Source organism: Heterodontus francisci, chromosome 17 (genome assembly GCF_036365525.1).
Source record: "Heterodontus francisci isolate sHetFra1 chromosome 17, sHetFra1.hap1, whole genome shotgun sequence".
NCBI classification, from domain to species: Eukaryota; Metazoa; Chordata; class Chondrichthyes; order Heterodontiformes; family Heterodontidae; genus Heterodontus; species Heterodontus francisci.
In genome coordinates, this window is record NC_090387.1 from 86,270,309 (window position 1) to 86,289,115 (window position 18,807).

Here is an 18,807-nt window from a genome sequence, read left to right on the forward strand (position 1 = left end):
TCACTCCTGAAAGGCCTGGCTCCAATTTCTAGGCTATGTGCCCAGTCCTAGATTCCACAAGCAGTGGAAATAATTTCTCTCTCTCCACCCTATCAGTTCCCCTTAATGTCTTAAAAACTTAGATCAGATCACTTCTTAATCTTTTAAATTCCAGTCCTAGTTTGTAAAATATCTCATTGGAGTTTAACCCTTGGAGTCCAAGCATCATTCTGGTAAATCTATGCTGCATCCCCTCCACAGCCAGTATAGTTTAGTTTAGTTTAGAGATACAGCACTGAAACAGGCCCTTCGGCCCACCGAGTCTGTGCCGACCATCAACCACCCATTTATACTAATCCTACACTAATCCCTACTAAATTCCTACCACATCCCCACCTGTCCCGATATTTCCCTACCACCTACCTACACTAGGGGCAATTTATATTAGCCAATTTACCTACCAACCTGCAAGTCTTTTGGCTTGTGGGAGGAAACCGGAGCACCCGGAGAAAACCCACTCAGACACAGGGAGAACTTGCAAACTCCACACAGGCAGGACCCAGAATTGAACCCGGGTCGCTGGAGCTGTGAGGCTGCGGTGCTAACCACTGCGCCACTGTGCCGCCCAAGGTGTGATGCCCAGAACTGCTCACAGTACTGCAGGTGTGATCTGACTGGCACTTTGTAAAACTAGCATAACTTCTAACCCCTTTTACTGTAGTCCTCTGGATATAAATACCAGCATTCTGTTCGACTTTGATGATTTTTTTGTACTTGTACATGACATTTTAATGTTCTATGTACATGGACTACTTATTCTCTTTAGTCCCTCTCGCTGTTTCTAGCTTTTCACTATTTAGGAAGTACTCTGATCTATCCTTTTTAGGTCTTTTTACTTTCCTGTAAAAAATTAATAGATGTAACAGTGCCCCTGCTATCTCTTTTAATATATGTGGGTAAAATCCATCTAAACTAGGGGTTTTATCCTCTCTAAATTGTTGGCAATCGTTCTCTATGCTCTCAAATGAAGGATCCTATTTAAGCCAGACACCAGATAGCTGCTGGCGCCTGTGGAACCATATGCCAGAAAAAGTCAATCGCTGTTTTTTAAAATTCATTTCATGGGATGTGAGCGTTGCTGGCAAGGTCAACATTTTTTGCCCATCCCTAATTGCCCTTGAGAAGGTGGTGGTGAGCTGCAGTCCATCTGTGTGGGTACACCCACAGTGTTGTTAGAGAGGGAGTTCCAGGATTTTGATCCAATGACCGTGAAGGAACAGTGATATTTCCAACTCAGGATGGTTTGTGGCTTGGAGGGGAACTTGCAGATGGTGGTGTTCCCATGCGTCCTCTGCCATTGTCCTTCTAGGTGGAGAGGTCACAGGTTTAGATGGTGCTGCCGAAGGAGGCATGGCGAGTTGCTGCAGTACATCTTGTAGATGGTACACACTGCTGCCACTGTGCGTCGGTGGTGGAGGGAGTGAATGTTTGTGGATGGGGTGCCAATCAAGCGGACTGCTTTGTCCTGGATGGTATTGAGCTTCTTTAGTGTTGTTGGAGCTGCACCCATCCAGGCAAGTGGAGGGTATTCCATCACACTCTTAACTTGTGCCTTGTAGATGGTGGACAGACTTTGGGGAGTCAGGAGTTGAGTTACTCGCCACAGGATTCCTAGCCTCTGACCTGATCTTGTAGCCACGGTATTTATATGGCTACTCCAGTTCAATTTCTGGTCAATGGTAGCCCCTGGGATGTTGATAGTGGGGGATTCAGTGATGGTAATGCCATTGAATATCAAGGGGAGATGGTTAGATTCTCTCTTGTTGGAGATGGTCATTGCGTGGCACTTGTGTGGCGCGAATGTTACGTGCCACTTATCAGCCCAAACCTGGGTGTTGTCCTGGTCTTGCTGCATTTCTACAGTATCTGAGGAGTCACGAATGGTGCTGAACGTTGTGCAATCATCAGTGAACATCCCACTTCTGACCTTATGATTGAAGGAAGTTCATTGATGAAGCAGCTGAAGATGGTTGGGCCTAGGACGCTACATAGAACATAGAACATAGAACATAGAACATACAGCACAGAACAGGCCCTTCGGCCCACAATGTTGTGCCGATCCTTTGTCCTCTGTCAAGGACAATTTAATCTATACCCCATCATTCTCCTTTATCCATATACCTATCCAAAAGCCTTTTGAAAGTCCCTAAAGTTTCTGACTCAACAACTTCCCCGGGCAAGGCATTCCATGCCTCGACCACTCTCTGGGTAAAGAACCTTCCCCTGACATCCCCCTTATATCTCCCACCCTTCACCTTAAATTTATGACCCCTTGTAACGCTTTGCTCCACCCGGGGAAAAAGTTTCTGACTGTCTACCCTATCTATTCCCCTGATCATCTTATAAACCTCTATCATGTCACCCCTCATCCTTCTCCTTTCTAATGAGAAGAGGCCTAGAATGTTCAGCCTTTCCTCGTAAGACTTATTCTCCATTCCAGGCAACATCCTGGTAAATCTCCTCTGCACCCTCTCCAAGGCTTCCACATCCTTCCTAAAATGAGGCGACCAGAACTGCACACAGTACTCCAAATGAGGCCTTACCAAGGTCCTGTACAGCTGCATCATCACCTCACGGCTCTTAAATTCAATCCCTCTGCTAATGAACGCTAACACCCCATATGCCTTCTTCACAGCCCTATCCACTTGACTTGCAACTTTCAATGATCTATGCACATAGACCCCAAGGTCTCTCTGCTCCTCCACATGCCCAAGAACCCTACCGTTAACCCAGTATTTTGCATTCATGTTTGTCCTTCCAAAATGGACGACCTCACACTTTTCAGGGTTAAACTCCATCTGCCACTTTTCAGCCCAGCACTGCAACCTATCCAAGTCCCTTTGCAGACGACAATAGCCCTCCTCGGTATCCACAACTCCACCAACCTTTGTATCATCTGCAAATTTACTGACCCACCCTTCGACTTCCTCATCCAAGTCGTTAATAAAAATCACAAACAGGAGAGGACCCAGAACTGATCCCTGCGGCACGCCACTGGTAACTGGGCTCCAGGCTGAGTATTTACCATCTAAGACCACTCTCTGCCTTCTATCAGTTAGCCAATTCTTAATCCAACTGGCCACATTCCCCACTATCCCATGCCTCCTGACTTTCTCCATAAGTCTACCATGGGGGACCTTATCAAATGCCTTACTAAAATCCATGTACACCACATCCACTGGTTTACCCTCATCCACTTGCTTGGTCACCTGCTCAAAGAATTCAATCAGGCTTGTGAGGCAAGACCTACCCCTCACAAAACCGTGCTGACTGTCCCGAATCAAGCAGTGTCTTTCCAGATGCTCAGAAATCCTATCCCTCAGCACCTTTTCCATCAACTTGCCTACCACCGAAGTAAGACTAACTGGCCTGTAATTCCCAGGGTTGTTCCTATTCCCTTTCTTGAACAGGGGCACAACATTCGCCACCCTCCAATCACCTGGTACCACCCCCGTCAGCAGAGAAGATGAAAAGATCATTGCCAGCGGCTCTGCAATTTCATCCCTTGCTTCCCATAACATCCTTGGATATACCCCGTCAGGCCCGGGAGACTTGTCTATCTTCAAGTTATTCAAAAACCCCAACACATCTTCCCTCCTAACGAGCACTTCCTCGAGCTTACCAGTCTGCTTCCCACCGTCCTCTTCAGTAATACACCCCTTCTCATTTGTAAATACCGAAGAGAAGTACTCATTCAAAACCTCACTTATCTCTTCCGGCTCAACACACAGTCTCCCGCTATTGTCCTTGACCGGACCTACGGTCCCCCTAGTCATCCTCATATTTCTGACATACGCGTAAAAGGCCTTGGGGTTTTCTTTTATCCTACCCGCCAAGCATTTTTCATGCCCTCTCTTAGCTCTCCTAATCCCTTTCTTCAGATCCTTCCTGGCCATCTTGTATCCCTCCAGAGCTATGCCTGTGCCCTTTTTCCTCAACTTTATATACGCATCCTTCTTCTTCCTAACAAGACTCTCAACCTCTCTTGTCAACCACGGTTCCCTCACATGACCATCCCTTCCCTGTCTGACAGGGACATGCTTATCAATGGCCCCTACTATCTGCTCCTTGAAAAAGTTCCACATTTCGACCGTGCCCTTCCCTGCCAGCATATGCTCCCAACTTATGCTCCTCAGTTCCTGCCTGACAGCATCATATCTACCCTTCCCCCAATTGTAAACCTTGCCCTGTTGCACATACCTATCCCTCTCCATTACCACAGTGAATGCTACAGAATTGTGATCACTATCTCCAAAGTGCTCGCCCACCAACAGCTCTATCACTTGCCCTGGTTCATTACCTAGTACCAAATCCAATATTGCCTCCCCTCTGGTCGGGCAGTCTACATACTGAGTCAGAAAAGCTTCCTGGACATACTGCACAAACACTACCCCATCCAAACTATTCGAACCCTGAGGAACTCCTGCAGTGATGTCCTGGAGCTCAGATGGTTGACCTCCAACAATCACAACCATCTTCCTTTGCGCTAGGTATGACTCCAACCAGCGGAGAGTTTTCCCCCTGATTCCCATTGACTTGAGTTTTGCTAGAGCTCCTTGATGCCATACTCAGTCAAATGCTGCCTTGATGTCAAGGGCCATCACTCTCACCTAACCACTTGAGTTCAGCTCTTGTCCATGTTTGATCCAAGGCTGTAATGAGGTCAGGAGCTGAGTGGCCATGGCGGAATCCAAACTGAGTGTCACTGAGCAGGTTATTGCTACGCATGTGCCGCTTGATGGCACTGTTGATAACACCTTCCATCACTTTACTGATGATTGAGAACAGACTGATGTTGCGGTAATTGGCCGGGTTGGACTTGTCCTGCTTTCTGTGTACAGGACATACCTGGGCAATTTTCCATACTGCCAGGTAAATGCCAGTGTTGTAACTGTACTGGAACAGCTTGGCTAGGGGCGCGGCAAGTTCTGGAGCACCGATCTTCAGTACTATTGCTGGAATATTGTCAGGGCCCATAGCCTTTGCAGTATCCAATGCCTTCAGTTGTTTCTTGATATGACGCAGAATGAATCGAATTGGTTGAAGTCGGGCATATGTGATGCTGGGGACTTCAGGAGGAGGCCGAGATGGATCATCAACTCGGCACTTCTGGCTGAAGATTGTTGCAAATGCTTCAGCCTTATCTTTCGCACTGACGTGCTGGGCTCCCCCATCTTTGAGGATGGGGATATTTGTGGAGCCACCTCCTGCAGTTAGTTGTTTAATTGTCCACCACCATTCACGGCTGGATGTGGCAAGACTGCAGAGGTAATGCTGTTGAACGTCAAGGGGAGACAGTTAGATTCTCTCTTGTTGGAGATTGCCATTGCCTGGTACCTCTGTGGCACAAAGAGCCCAAGCCTGAATGTTGTCCACGTCTTGCTGCATCTTGACACGGACTGCTTCAGTATCCTGAGGAGTTGCAAATGGCACTGAACATCACAAATCATCAGTGAACATCCCCATTTCTGACCTAATGATGAAGGGAAGGTCATTGACGAAGCAGCTAAAAATGGAAGGGCTTAGGACACTACCCTGAGAAACTCCTGCAGTGATGTCCCGGGGCTGAGATGTTTGACCTCCAACAACCACAATTGCTACTTTTGTGCTAGGTATGACTCCTATCAGTTTCCCCCCTGATTCCCATTGACTTCAATTTTACTTGGGCTCCTGGATGCCACACTCTGTCAAACGCTGCCTTGATATCCAGGGCAATCATTCTTACCTCACCTCTTGAGTTCCGTTCTTTTGTCCATGTTTGAACCAAGGCTGTAATGAGGTTAGGAGCCGAGTGGCCCTGGCAGAATCCAAACTGAGCAAGTGAGCAGGTTATTGCTGTTTAAGTGGCACTTGATAGCATTGTTGATGACGTGGTCCATCACTTTGCTGATGATCGAGAGTAGATTTATGTGGGTAGCTGCCCAGATTGGATTTGTCTTGCTTTTTGTGGACCGGACATACCTGGGAATTTTTGCACATTGTCGGGTAGATGCCAGTCTTGTAGCTGTACTGGAACAGCTTGGCTAGGGGCACCTAGATGTTGTGCTCAAGTCTCTGGAGTGGTGGTTGAATGCATAACCTTCTGACTTGGAGGTGAGTGTGTGACCCACTGAGTCACAGCTGACTCCTCACTTAAATGATTTATGAAGGATATCTGCCATCTGCTATCACAAATGCTGAAGTTGATGTGTAAGTAGGAAAGACAGCTAGAGATGCTGGTATCAGAGGGCATGTATTTTACAGGTGTCAGTATAATTTCATATGTATATTAATTGTGTTAGCATGAGAAAAATATGCTGTTGTGTTGATCAAAACTGTACTTTATTATACTCACTAATTGCTGAGACCAAATAATTTTCATTGCACCCAATCCTCGGGAACTAGATGAGCTTCCTGAAAAATGTTCTAATTACATGCGCTGCTGCAAATGATGATTTGTCTAATGCCATTACTTTTTTTAAAAAAGACATGTGTAGTAAATTACAGTTTAAGAGTTATGAACAGCTGAATGTTTTAACTAAAGTTTGCTGAGTTCATCAGTTGTCTTGCTCTCATTGGAGAATTCTTTGTGGGTAGAGCCTTTTCCTTACATTGGGTTTCATTTCCACCCAGTTCCCCAGTTCCTGAATCATACCAGTTGTTCTTCAAAGTCATGAAGAGAGGAATCAAACTTGCTTTCACTGGAGAAAAAAGGATTGAAGGGGGCTGGATCCTGGCCTAGGTCTCTACATCGATGAGAGGGGAAAGGGTGCAGTGTGATTGTTCTCACCAAATAGCCCATTGGTCTTTCTCCCTACTCTTCTGGCATTTTCACCTCCTTGGAGTAGCTTGCCTTGTTTCATCCCTCTTGTCTCTTATTTAAAATCCTCATTCTCTACTGCCATCCAAGTATCATAAAAAAGAATGCTTCTTCCCTTGGCCTCTTCACCAAGTGATTTCTCAGTATCAGTGATTTCAACCTCCATCTCAGTTCATCTGCCTCTCCGCTGAGTTCACTACCCTCCTATCCTCCCTTAATCTCTCCCTCCATATAAACTTCCCAACCCTTATTCACGGCCACCCTTTGACCTTGCCAGTCTCGCTACTCCCATCGTCTTGATCAGAGATAAGGCCATCTTTGATCTCTTCCTTGTATCGTTCTACACCCACATCCCCCATCCCCCTCCCAACCCTCTTGATTTCTGTGTCTGCCCCGGAAAAAAAGTCTCCCAATTCACTTACAACTGCACTTACAAATTCCCAACAGTCTCACCTTTGACCCTCCATTCAACACAACCTTTCCGCAGCTACCAATCTGTACAACTGCATCATCACCTTTGATGTCCTAGTCCCCATTAAAACCATTACGCTCTACCACCCTGGCTCTTTCCCCAGTTTGGGCCCTCATCTCCGCTTCCTGAAATCCAAGGGATGCAAACTTGAATGGATATGCGGACAACTGGTTTAGCCATACATTGCCAGATCTGGCTGGATCATATAAAGTGCTATTGGGTCCTTCTCTCTTCTGCCAAAACTGCTCATTATTCGAGGATCATCCTGGAGTGCAGATAACCCCTGGCTTCTATTCATGATTGCAAACCGACGTGTTAAACCTCTCTCCCCTGTCTCCTCCACCTTCACCTCTTAACAATTGTGAGGAGCTCATGGACTTCCTGATCACAAAAATTGAGACCATCCAATCAGCTGCCTCTGCTGCTTCCCTCCACTGGCTGAACTTCCTCTAAGATTCCCTTTGTCCTCGTCCTGAATTCACAACTTCTTTAGCTTTTCTCCAATTCCCCTTTTGTGCTCTTTTCTTTTCTGTGAGATCCACCTATTGCTCTCATGACCCTATTTTCAATAAATGCTGACCACCCAACATCCTTCTTGGGTTTTTTGTTAGTTGATAATGTTAATGAGTCTTTTTCCTCAGGTACTGCCCCCTCTCGTTCACCACTCTCCTCTAAAGAACAGCTCTTACCTCTCTGTCCTTGCAAACCAACTGCCCCATTTCCAACCTCCCATTCCTCTCCAAAGCCCTTGAATATGCTGTTGCCTTGGTACCTTTTCCTGAAACTCCACGTTTGAATCCCTCCAATCAGGTTTCCATCCCTGCCACGGAATCGAAACGTGCCTTATCAAAGTCACAAATGACATCCTTTATGACTGTGACCATGTGACCACATCATCCTCCTCCACTGCCTCTCCACCATTTTCCTGCTGGATGGGACTACACTCACCTGCTTCCATTTTTATTTATCCAGCCATAAACAGCGAATCACCTGAATGGCTTCTGTTACCACTCCCACGCTGTTACCTTTGATATCTCCTAAGGATCCAACCTTGGTTCCCTCCTATTTCTCATCTACATGCTGCTGCTCAGCATCATCATCGGAAAATACAGCATTCGTTTCCACATGCATGCTGACGACATCCAGATATGACTTAACAATACCTGTCTGCACACCTCCACTGTCTCTAAATTGCCTGACTGCTTGGATGGGCAGACATTTCCTCCGACTCAATATTGGGAGGACATTGTCTTTGGTCCCTGCCAACTCCATTCCCTATCCATGGAGTCTAATAGTCTAATCCTCTCCCTGGCAACTATCTGAGAATGAACCGGACTGTTCACATCCTCGGTGTTATAATTGACCCCGAGTGGAACTTCCGACCATCGTGTTATCACTAAGACCCCTATTTCTACTTCCATAACATTGCCTAACTCCACCCCTGCCTCAGCATATCTGCTGCTCAAACCCTCATTCCTGCCTTTGATATTTCTAGACTTGATTGTTCCAACATACTCCTCACCAGCCTCACACTTCTATCCTCCATACTCTTGACGTCATCTAAAACTCTGCTGCTCATATCCTAACTTGCACCACGTCCCATTCACCCCTCACCCTTCATGCTCACTGACCTTCGGTGGCTCCTTTATAGTTAAGCAAATCCTCGATTTTAGAATTCTTATCCTTTTTCAAATTCCACCATGGTCTCATTGCTCCCTACCTCCCCATAATGATCTGAGAAATTGGTGACACTCCAATTCTGGCCTCTTGAGCATTCCCGATTTTAATCACTCCACCATTGGCAGCTGTGTCTCAGCTGCCATGGCCCTAATCTGTGTAATTCCCTCACTAACCCTCTCCGCCTCTCTACTTCTCTCTCCTCTTTTAAATGCATCTTAAAGCCTACCTCTTTTTTGCCCTGATATCTCCTTATCTGGCTTGATGTCATTTTGTTTGATAATTATCCTGTGAAGCACCTTGGGATGTTTTACTACATTAAAGGTGCTTGTTGTTGATATGAGGTAAGTGAGTCAACTTCTGCATATAGAAGCAGGGCAATGACATGTGGTACAAAACTAACCAGTCTCAAGCAAGGCTAGAGATTGATATTGTTACGGCCAGGTGAGGAGAGGGTCTCAGGCTTCCCTTTTGCCCCTTATGTTGTTTGACTGCAACAGCGTTTATCCTTTCTTAACCCAGTGGTTGAGCTTGCAACCTCAGTGAGCATTTGCTGTGTTCCTCTAAAGTGATTTAAAAGAACCAATCAGACATGTTTTGAGTTTAAACAAGAAAGAGGTAAGTTTATTACAATTAACACTCTATCCTGATTTAAAATACTAAAAATACACTACACATTCACTCGAGAGTCACCTGCACACACACACAAATGGATTACCGAAGGAAACAGATTTAGTGGTTGGATAAAAGTCCGGAATAAATGGAATTTAAATACAGTATGTGAGTCCAATAGTCGTCAGCTAAATTTGTAGTCTTGAAGTCCTTACTGGGCCATATGCATGGTGGTTGGCTTGCTTTGTCAGGGCTCCTGAAGGCAGAATGGGTGGTGCTGCTGAACTGCCGGCCCTCTGATTGTTCGTCAGTTCTTGGGGTGGGATCTTGTCCCTTCAATAGGACGGTAGCCCTGATGGCAGACAGTTAATTGCCTGGTGTTGAATGCGGCTCGGAGTCCAACAAGTGGCCTCAGCAGGATCACCCCCCCAACCCTCTCTGCTTTCTGGCCTGTCACTGGAACCCCGTTGCCGAAATAAAATTCAGCCCACTAACTCTATTTCTCTCTCTCCGCAGATGCTGCCAGACATGCTGGTTGCAGCATTTTCTGTTTTTATTGTTAGATATATTTGTGTCTATTTATTAAAATAAAATTTATTGTAGGAAAAGAATTGCTGAGTAACCCATCATCAGGCGTATTCTCGAGCTTTCTTTCAAACATATGTGAGAAAACCCACTAAGTCTCAAGTTTCATTAAGTTTAATTGAACAGCTGTGTTTCAAAATTAAATCAGAACATAGCAGGTATGTGACACAAAAAAACTGCATCATAATGGGGAATTTGTTCTAGTGCTTTCTGTCAGTCTGTTGATAAAAAAGATAAGTATATTTGCTGCAGTGGCTTTATTCATGGTTGTTACTTGATGTCTTGCATGTACATGAACACAATACCGTATAAATATACTATTCACTCACACACTCTGGCTGTAAATAAAAGCGCACTACATATATGAACAGGCTGTGCTATAAATACAGACTGACTGTGAATACAGTCTTGCTGTAAATACAAACACACAAATACATACATCGGATGTAACCATGTTGTAAGTACACATATTATACATTGGTTGATTTTCCATAACTTTGCTCACAGGTCTTCTGGTGTCCAGAATGGTTGAGATGTGCATTTGCTATGTGTTTAATGTGATCTGTCCCTTTTAAGGCCACTGTGCAAGTGTACCTTATGGTGAAATGGTGTACATAAGCACATCTTGAGATCAGTACCAGCTGATTATTAGACAAGTTTCTGTTTAATTGGGACATGCTAGTAAATCCCCATCTCCTTCCCTTGGGGAGAGTTCACATTGTAAAGGTGATGAAAACCAGTTGGAAATGAATCACCTTGTTAACACCTTTTATCACTTCGAAGTCGAACATTTGAAATGCGACAGATATGCACTCGATGCAAGATACGTTATATAAGGCTCTCCTATAGAAAGACTTGCATTTATATAGTGCCTTTCATGACCTCAGCCGCCCCCCCCCCCCCCCCCCCCCAAAGCACTTTACAGCTAATGAAGTACTTTTGAAGTGTAGTTACTGATGTAATGTAGGACATATGGCAGCCAATTTGTGCACAGCAAAGTCCCACATATAGTAATATAGAGGCAAAATACTGTGGATGCTGGAATCTGAAATAAAAACAAAAAATGCTGGAAATACTCAGCAGTTTAGGCAGCATCTATGGAGAGAGAAACAGAGTTAATGTTTCAGGTCTGTGGCCTTTCACCAGAACTGGGAGAAGTTAGAATTGTAATAGGTTTTGAGCAAATGAAAGGGGGAAGAATAGCAGAAGGAAAAGTCTGTGAAAGGGTGGCAGGCAGGAGAGATTAAATGACAAAAGGTTTCATGTTGCAAGGCCAAAGGGAGTGGCATTGGGGCAAGTAAAGGAACAAAAGATGTGCTTAGAGGTGGTGGGAGTGACCGAATTAGTTGCCATCCAAGTGCAAAGCACAGGAAGCAAGAGCAAAAACCAAAGCAGCAAAGAAGCATGAAACAAAATTGGGGCAGAGGTTATAATCCAAAACTGTTGAAATCTGTGCTCAGTCAAGAAGGCTGTAAAAGGCTGAGGTGCTGTTTCTCGAGCTTGCATTGAGCTTCATTGCACTACTGCAGCAGGTCAAGGACAGAAAGGTTAGAGTGGGAACAAGATAGAGAATTAAAATGACAGGCAATTGGGGGCTCGGGGTCATGCTTGCAGACTGAACGGAGGTGATCTACAAAGCCGTCACCCAGTCTGCATTTAGTCTCCTCAATGTAGAGGAGACCACATTGTGAGCAGCGAATACAGTATACTAAAATGAAAGAAGTACAAGTAAATGGCTGTTTCACTTGGACGGTGGGAAGGGAGGAGGTAAAAGGGTAGGTGTTGCATCTCCTGTGTTTGATGGAAAGGTGCTGTAGGAAAGGGGAGAGTGTTGGGGGTAACTGAGGAGTGGACCAGGGTGCCACAGTGGGAACGGTCCCTTCGGAATGCTGAATTGGTTTTACAATTTATGTCAATGACTTAGATGAGGGGAGCGATGGCATGGTAGCTAAATTTGCAGATGACACAAAGATAGGTAGGAAAATATGTTGTGAAGCGGACATAAGGAGATTGCAGACCGATATAGATAGGTTGAGTAAGTGGGCAAAAATCTGGCAGATGGAGTATAACGTGGAAAAATGTGAAGTTGTTCACTTTGGCAGGAAGAATAACAAAAGGGAAGGTCTGTGATAGGATGGTGGGTAGGAAAGGTTAAATGACAAAAGGTTTCACATTGCAAGGCCTAATGGAGCAGTAATGGAACAAGTAAAGAAACAAAAGATGTGTCCAGAGGAGGTGTGAATGGCAGGATTAGCTCCCATCTGAGTGCAAAGTGAGGGAAATGAGAGAAAAGAAACCAAAGCAGCAAAGAAACATGAATCAAATTGTGGGTGGAGGTTATGATCAAAATTTGTTGAACTCAGTATCGACTCCAGAAGGCTGTAAAGTGTCCAGTCGAACAATGAGATGCTGTTCCTTGAGCTTGCATTGAGCTTCATTGGAATACTGTAGCAGGCCAAGGACAGAAAAGTCAGAGTGGGAGTAGAGCGGAGAATTAAAATGACAGGCAACTGGGCTATTAATGTACAAATGCAGCAACATGATGAAAATCACTGGAGGGTTAAGGGCGAGATGTTGTTTTCATGAAGCTAACAGAACAGTGCAAATTGTCCAGCAACTTGTGGCGATTCATAGTTCACAGGGTATCTCTTCCCTGCCTCAAGTTGCTGGCCAATTTGAACATTAATAATGGTGTGTCATTCAGGCACTGCTATTTTTTCAACAATTTCTAATGTCAGTTGAAATTGAAGCTGCTGATGATGTTGATTTGCTAGATTTCAGAATTAAAACGTGCCAAATGTCATTAAGTTCTTTGCTGACTACTTAATGACTAGATGACCTTCTGTTATTGCATTGTGATGATGCAGCCATTAAAGTCTTGGGTTGGGACCCCGAGGTCGTGGTCAAATGGGGGTCACAACCTCGCAATCTGTGGTGAAACAATCACCTAGCAGTGATATTCCCTGAAATGGCCAAATAATGGCCAGAGGGTGGACTCACTGTCCAATTAAGAATGACAGGCAGGCTCTCGAAGCTGGAAGACCAATAGCAGACCCTCCAACACTGAAAGGGATGAAGCATGCAGTTTAGGTAAGAGAGAGAGATACAATTTAGCATTATTATGGAACAGGACAAGGATAGAACAGGAGTAAAAGTTCTAAATTGGGGGAAGGCAAATTTTATGAAGCTGAGAGGTGATCTGGCGAAAGTGGACTGGATACAGCTATTTGAAGGCAAATCAGTGACAAATCAGTGAGACGCATTCAAGAGTGAGATTCTATGGCGCAGTGTAGACATGTCCCCTCAAAGAAAAGGGGTGGTACTGCCAAACCTAGAGCCCCCTGGTTATCTAGAAGCATACAGGGCAAGGTAAAGCAGAAAAATAAAGCTTATGACAGTCACAAAACACTTAATACTTTAGAAAGCCAAGAGGAGTATAGAAAGTGCAGGGTGAAGTAAAAAATGAAATTGGAAAGCAAAGAGAGGACATGAAAAAAATGTTGACAGGTAAAATCAAGGAAAACGCAAAGATGTATTATCAGTACATTAAGAGCGAGAGGATAACTAAGGAAAGGGTAAGGCCTATCAGTGATGTACAAGATAACATGCATGGATGAAGAAGTTGTGGGAAGGGTTCTTAATGAGTACTTTGTCTCTGTATTCACAAAGGAGAGGGATGATGCAGACATTGTAGTAAAAGAGGAGGAGTGTGAAATATAAGATACGATAAGCATAATGAGAGAGGAAGTACTAGGGGGTCTGACATCCTTGAAAGTGGATATATCACCAGGGCCGGATGGATTGTATCCCAGGCTGTTCAAAGAATCCAGGGAGGAAATAGTAGATGCTCTGAGGATCATCTTCAAATCCTCACTAGATACAGGCAAGGTGCCAGAGGATTGGAGGTCTGCAAACATTGTTTAAAAAGAGTGCCAGGGATAGACCGAATAATTATAGGCCACTCAGTTTGACCTCAGTTGTGGGCAAATTATTAGAATCAATTCTGAGAGATGGGATAAACTTTCACTTAGAAAGGCACGGATTAATTAGGGATTGTCAACATGGATTTTTTAAGGGAAAGTCGTGACTTCTTTGATTTTTTGAGGAAGTGACAAGGAGGATTGATGAGGATAGTGCAGTGGATGTTGTCTACATGGATTTTAGTAAGGCATTTGACAAGGTCCCACATGGCAGACTGGTCAGAAAAGTAACCGCACAGGGGAGTGTGGTGAGTTGGATTCAAAATTGGCACAGTGACAGGAAACAATGGGTAATGGTCAACAGACGTTTTTGCAAACGGAAGGCGATTTTCAGTGGGGTTCCACGGGGCTCAGTGTTGGGTCCCTTGCTGTTTGTGGTATATGTTAATGATTTGGAGGCATGATTGGAAAATTTGCAGATGACACAAAAATTGGCCGTGTAGTTGATAGTGAGGAGGATAGCTGTAGAGTCCAGAATGATATCAGTGGTTTGGTTGAGTGGGTGGAAAAGTGGCAAATGGAATTCAATCTGGAGAAGTGTGGGGTAATGCATTTGGGGAGGGCAAACAAAGTAAGGGAATACACAGTAAACGGGAGGATATTGAGAGGGGTAGAGGAAGTGACAGACCTTGGCGTGCATGGCCACAGGTCCCTGAAGGTGGCAGGACAGGTCGATGAAGTGGTGATGAAGGCAAATGGAATGTTTTCCTTTATTGGCTGAGGTATTGAATACAAAAGCAGGGATGTAATGCTGGAACTGTATAAAGCACTGGTTAGGGCACAGCTGGAGTATTGTGTACAGTTCTGGTCACCACATTACAGGAAGGACAAAATTGCTGTGGAGAGAGTACAGAGGAGATTTACAAGAATGTTGCCCAGGACTTGAAAATTGCAGCTATGAGGAAAGATTGGATGGGCTAGGGTTTTTTTTTTCTTAGAACACAGGAGGCTGAGGGGTGACTTAATTGAGTTGTACAAAATTATGAGTGGCCGAGATAGAGTAGACAGGAAGGACCTGTTTCCTCTAGCAGGGACGTCAATTACCAGGGGACACAGATTTAAGGTGTTGGTAGGAGGATTAGAGGGGACATGAAGAAAAACTTTTTCACCCAGAGGGTGGTGGGTGTCTGGAATTCACTGCCCAGATCGGTGGTGGAGACAGAAACCCTCAACTCAATGAAAAGGTACCTGGACCAGCACCTGAGGTGCTGTATCCTGCAAGGCTATGGACCAGGTGTTAGAAGGTGGGACTAGATTGGGTGGCTAGTGTTTTCACCCAGCACACACGGGCTGAATGGCCTCTTTCTGTGCCATAACTTTTCCATGGTTCCAGGGCGCCCTCCATCTTCATGCACCATCTGTCCAACTTTTAAAAGTTTTAAATTTAAAAATGGAATCAGTAGCCAGCCACCATTGTAGAGGGTCAACATCTCTTTCTTTCAGATACTGTCTAACCTATTGTGTATTTCAGCCATTTCTGTTTTTATTTTTGTCAATCTACATGAGGGCAAATTTATCGATAATGTAAGTTGTGGTATTTCTGGGAGAATAGAATACTTGTTCCAGTCCATGTTGATGCGATGAGCTTTGAGATCTGCACCACAGCTGATTTTGGATGTCTTTCTTCAGATTCTTTTCAGACTTGATGATTGAGGAAGAGGAAGAAACTAATCATTTTTTGAAAGACTGCTCTGACGATCCCACGCTACATGAACACATTTCCATCCTTTCGCGCACCTTCCAGAATCATCGCCGATTGGTGCAGAATGACAAGATGTTGTTATCTGATGATGTTATCAGCATTGAACCAGTGGTTAGTGCTTAGAATAGTTTGCAGAGATAATCATGCTTCTGGGGGAGGTGGTGCAGATATATTCATATTTGTACTTTAGAGGTGTATTGTTTTGTTGCTCTAATGGGAAGCACATGCAATGTACTTGGGAACTTCTTTTAATATTACTTTTTAAAATCAGTTTTCTGCTCAACAAAGTAAGGGTCGTTGGTGCTGCAGATTGAAACATTTTCCATTTCAGGGACCCAGTGTCAGCAGCCTGCACTCTTGGGGTCAGCACTTTTCCATGTAGATTAAAGCAACCTCTACTCTGCCTGAATATTGTTTCTCAGTCCTCGCCTGAGAAGCACTCCCACTCCTGCACAGTGTGTCATTTTTCCATTTCCCACACCAGCCATCCTCTGAGCTTGATTGAGAATGTACTGCCAATTAGTGCTAAATTTATAACCTGTTTATACCATGTTTGTAGTTTACGTGATCCTCATTGCAATCATGGTTTCGCAGATGTTGACCTCAGTGCAAGTGTCATAACTGTGGGCAATGTAGGCAGAGAAAGTCCAGAGCAGAGGCTTCAGTAGCTTCCCAAAAGAGATGAGGGGTAATTTGACATGTTTGTGCTCCTGTGCACTGGGAGTATAAGTCAGGAAAATTAACCTTGCAGTGTTGTGAAAAACATTGTCATGTGTTTGTCTATTGTACTATAAAACTGATGGCTATTTCTCGTGTTGAAGACCAAGTATCACCATCAGGGCACCTTCCACCATGCTGTGTGGCACATCCACATGCTAAGTGGAATAGATTTATATTTTATATTTATATTTTAGCAGCAGCAGAATTATATACCAAGACAATCTGTAACCTCATGACCCATCAAGACAGATGGCCATCCAGGTTCTATGAGGAGTGTAGTTGACTGTCCTGTGAGCAGAATCAGGGTAATAAAAGCAAAATACTGCGGATGCTAGAAATCTGAAATAAAAACAAGAAATGCAGGTCTGGCAGCATCTGTGGAAAGAGAAGCAGAGTTAATGTTTCGGGTCAGTGACCCTTCTTCGGAACTGATAAATATTAGAAATGTCACAGGTTATAAGCAAGTGAGGTGGGGGTGGGGCAAGAGATAACAAAGGAGAAGGTGTAGATTGGACAAGGCCACATAGCTGACCAAAAGGTCATGGAGCAAAGGCAAACAATATGTTAATGGTGTGTTGAAAGACAAAGCATTAGTACAGATTAGGTGTTAACGGACTGAATATTGAACAGCAGCAAGTGCAAACATGAAAAAAAAAAGTGGGTAAGCAAACTGAACAAACTAAGATGAAATGAAATAAATGCAAAAAAAATTGTAAAAAAGCAAAAAAGAAAAAATAACTAAAAATGAAAGTAAAATGGGGGGCTGTCATGCTCTGAAATTATTGAACTCAATGTTCAGTCCGGCAGGCTGTAGTGTGCCTAATCGGTAGATGAGATGCTGTTCCTCGAGCTTGCGTTGATGTTCACTGGAACACTGCAGCAATCCCAGGACAGAGATGTGAGCATGAGAGCAGGGGGGAGTGTTGAAATGGCAAGCAACCGGAAGCTCAGGGTCCTGCTTGCGGACTGAGCGGAGGTGTTCCACAAAGCGGTCACCCAGTCTGTGCTTGGTCTCCCTAATGTAGAGGAGACCACATTGTGAGCAGCGAATACAGTATACTGGATTGAAAGAAGTACAAGTAAATCGCTGCTTCACCAGAACCAGGGTGCCTGAAAATGAACTGCCAACCCAGTGAAGCTACAACACAGGACCGCATGGATGCTGAACAGCAAAAACAGCAACTATAGACAGAAATAAGCAATATCACAGGCTTAAAACTCTACAACCCTACTACATATGAACATACGAATTAGGAGCAGGAGTAGGCCACTCGACCCCTCGAGCCTGCTCCGCCATTCAATAAATTCATGGCTGAACTGATTTCTCCACATTTCCACCTACCCCCGATAATCTTCCACTCCCTTGCTTATCAAGAATCTATCTACCTCTGCCTTAAATATATTCAAAGACTCTGTTTCCACTGCATTTTGAGGAAGAGAATTCCAAAGACTCAGGATCCTCAGAGAAAACATTTCTCCTTATCTCTGTCCTAAATGGGCGATCCCTTATTTTTAAACAGTGACTCGAGTTCGAGATTCTCCCACAAGGGGAAACATCCTTTCCACCTCCACCCTGTCAAGACCCCTCAGGATCTTGTATATTTCAATCAAGTCGCCTCTTACTCTTCTAAATTCCAGCGGACACAAGCCTAGCCTGTCCAATGTTTCCTCATAAGACATGCCACCCATTCCAGGTATTAGTCTAGTAAACCTTCTGTGTACTGCCTCCAATGCATTTACATCCTTCCTTAAATAAGGAGACCAGTATTGAACACAGTACTCCAGATGTGGTCTCACCAATGCCCTGTATAGCTGAAGCATAACCTCCCTACTTTTGTATTCAATTCCCCTCGCGATAAACAATAACATTGTATTAGCTTTCCTAATTACGTGCTGTACTTGCATACTAACCTTTTGCGATTCATGGACTAGGGCACTCAGATCCCTCTGCATCTCAGAGCTCTGCAATCTCTCACCATTTAGATAATATGCTTCTTTTTTATCCTTGCTGCCAAAGTGGATAATTTCCCACTTTCCCACATATACTCAATTTACCAGGTCTTTGCCCACTCATTTAACCTATCTATATCCCTTTGTAGCCCTGTTATGTCCTCTTCACAACTTACTTTCCTACCTATCTTTGTATAATCATTAATGCTGGTGGGCATTTAAGCAACTATTGGGAGCAGTTTCTATGATTGCAAAAGCCAAGGCTGAAGCC

The 18,807-nt window shown here is 44.4% G+C and overlaps 1 protein-coding gene across 1 annotated transcript in view; it reads left to right on the plus strand.

Annotated features, from left to right (window-relative positions):
* The window catches only part of hydin (HYDIN axonemal central pair apparatus protein), a 1,234,740-nt gene that overhangs the window by 273,619 nt on the left and 942,314 nt on the right, over positions 1 to 18,807 (plus strand). The window contains exon 10 of the mRNA XM_068049816.1: positions 15,794 to 15,977. Within this exon, the coding sequence (XP_067905917.1) occupies positions 15,794 to 15,977 (184 nt within the window). The remainder of the gene's footprint in view (positions 1 to 15,793; positions 15,978 to 18,807) is intronic.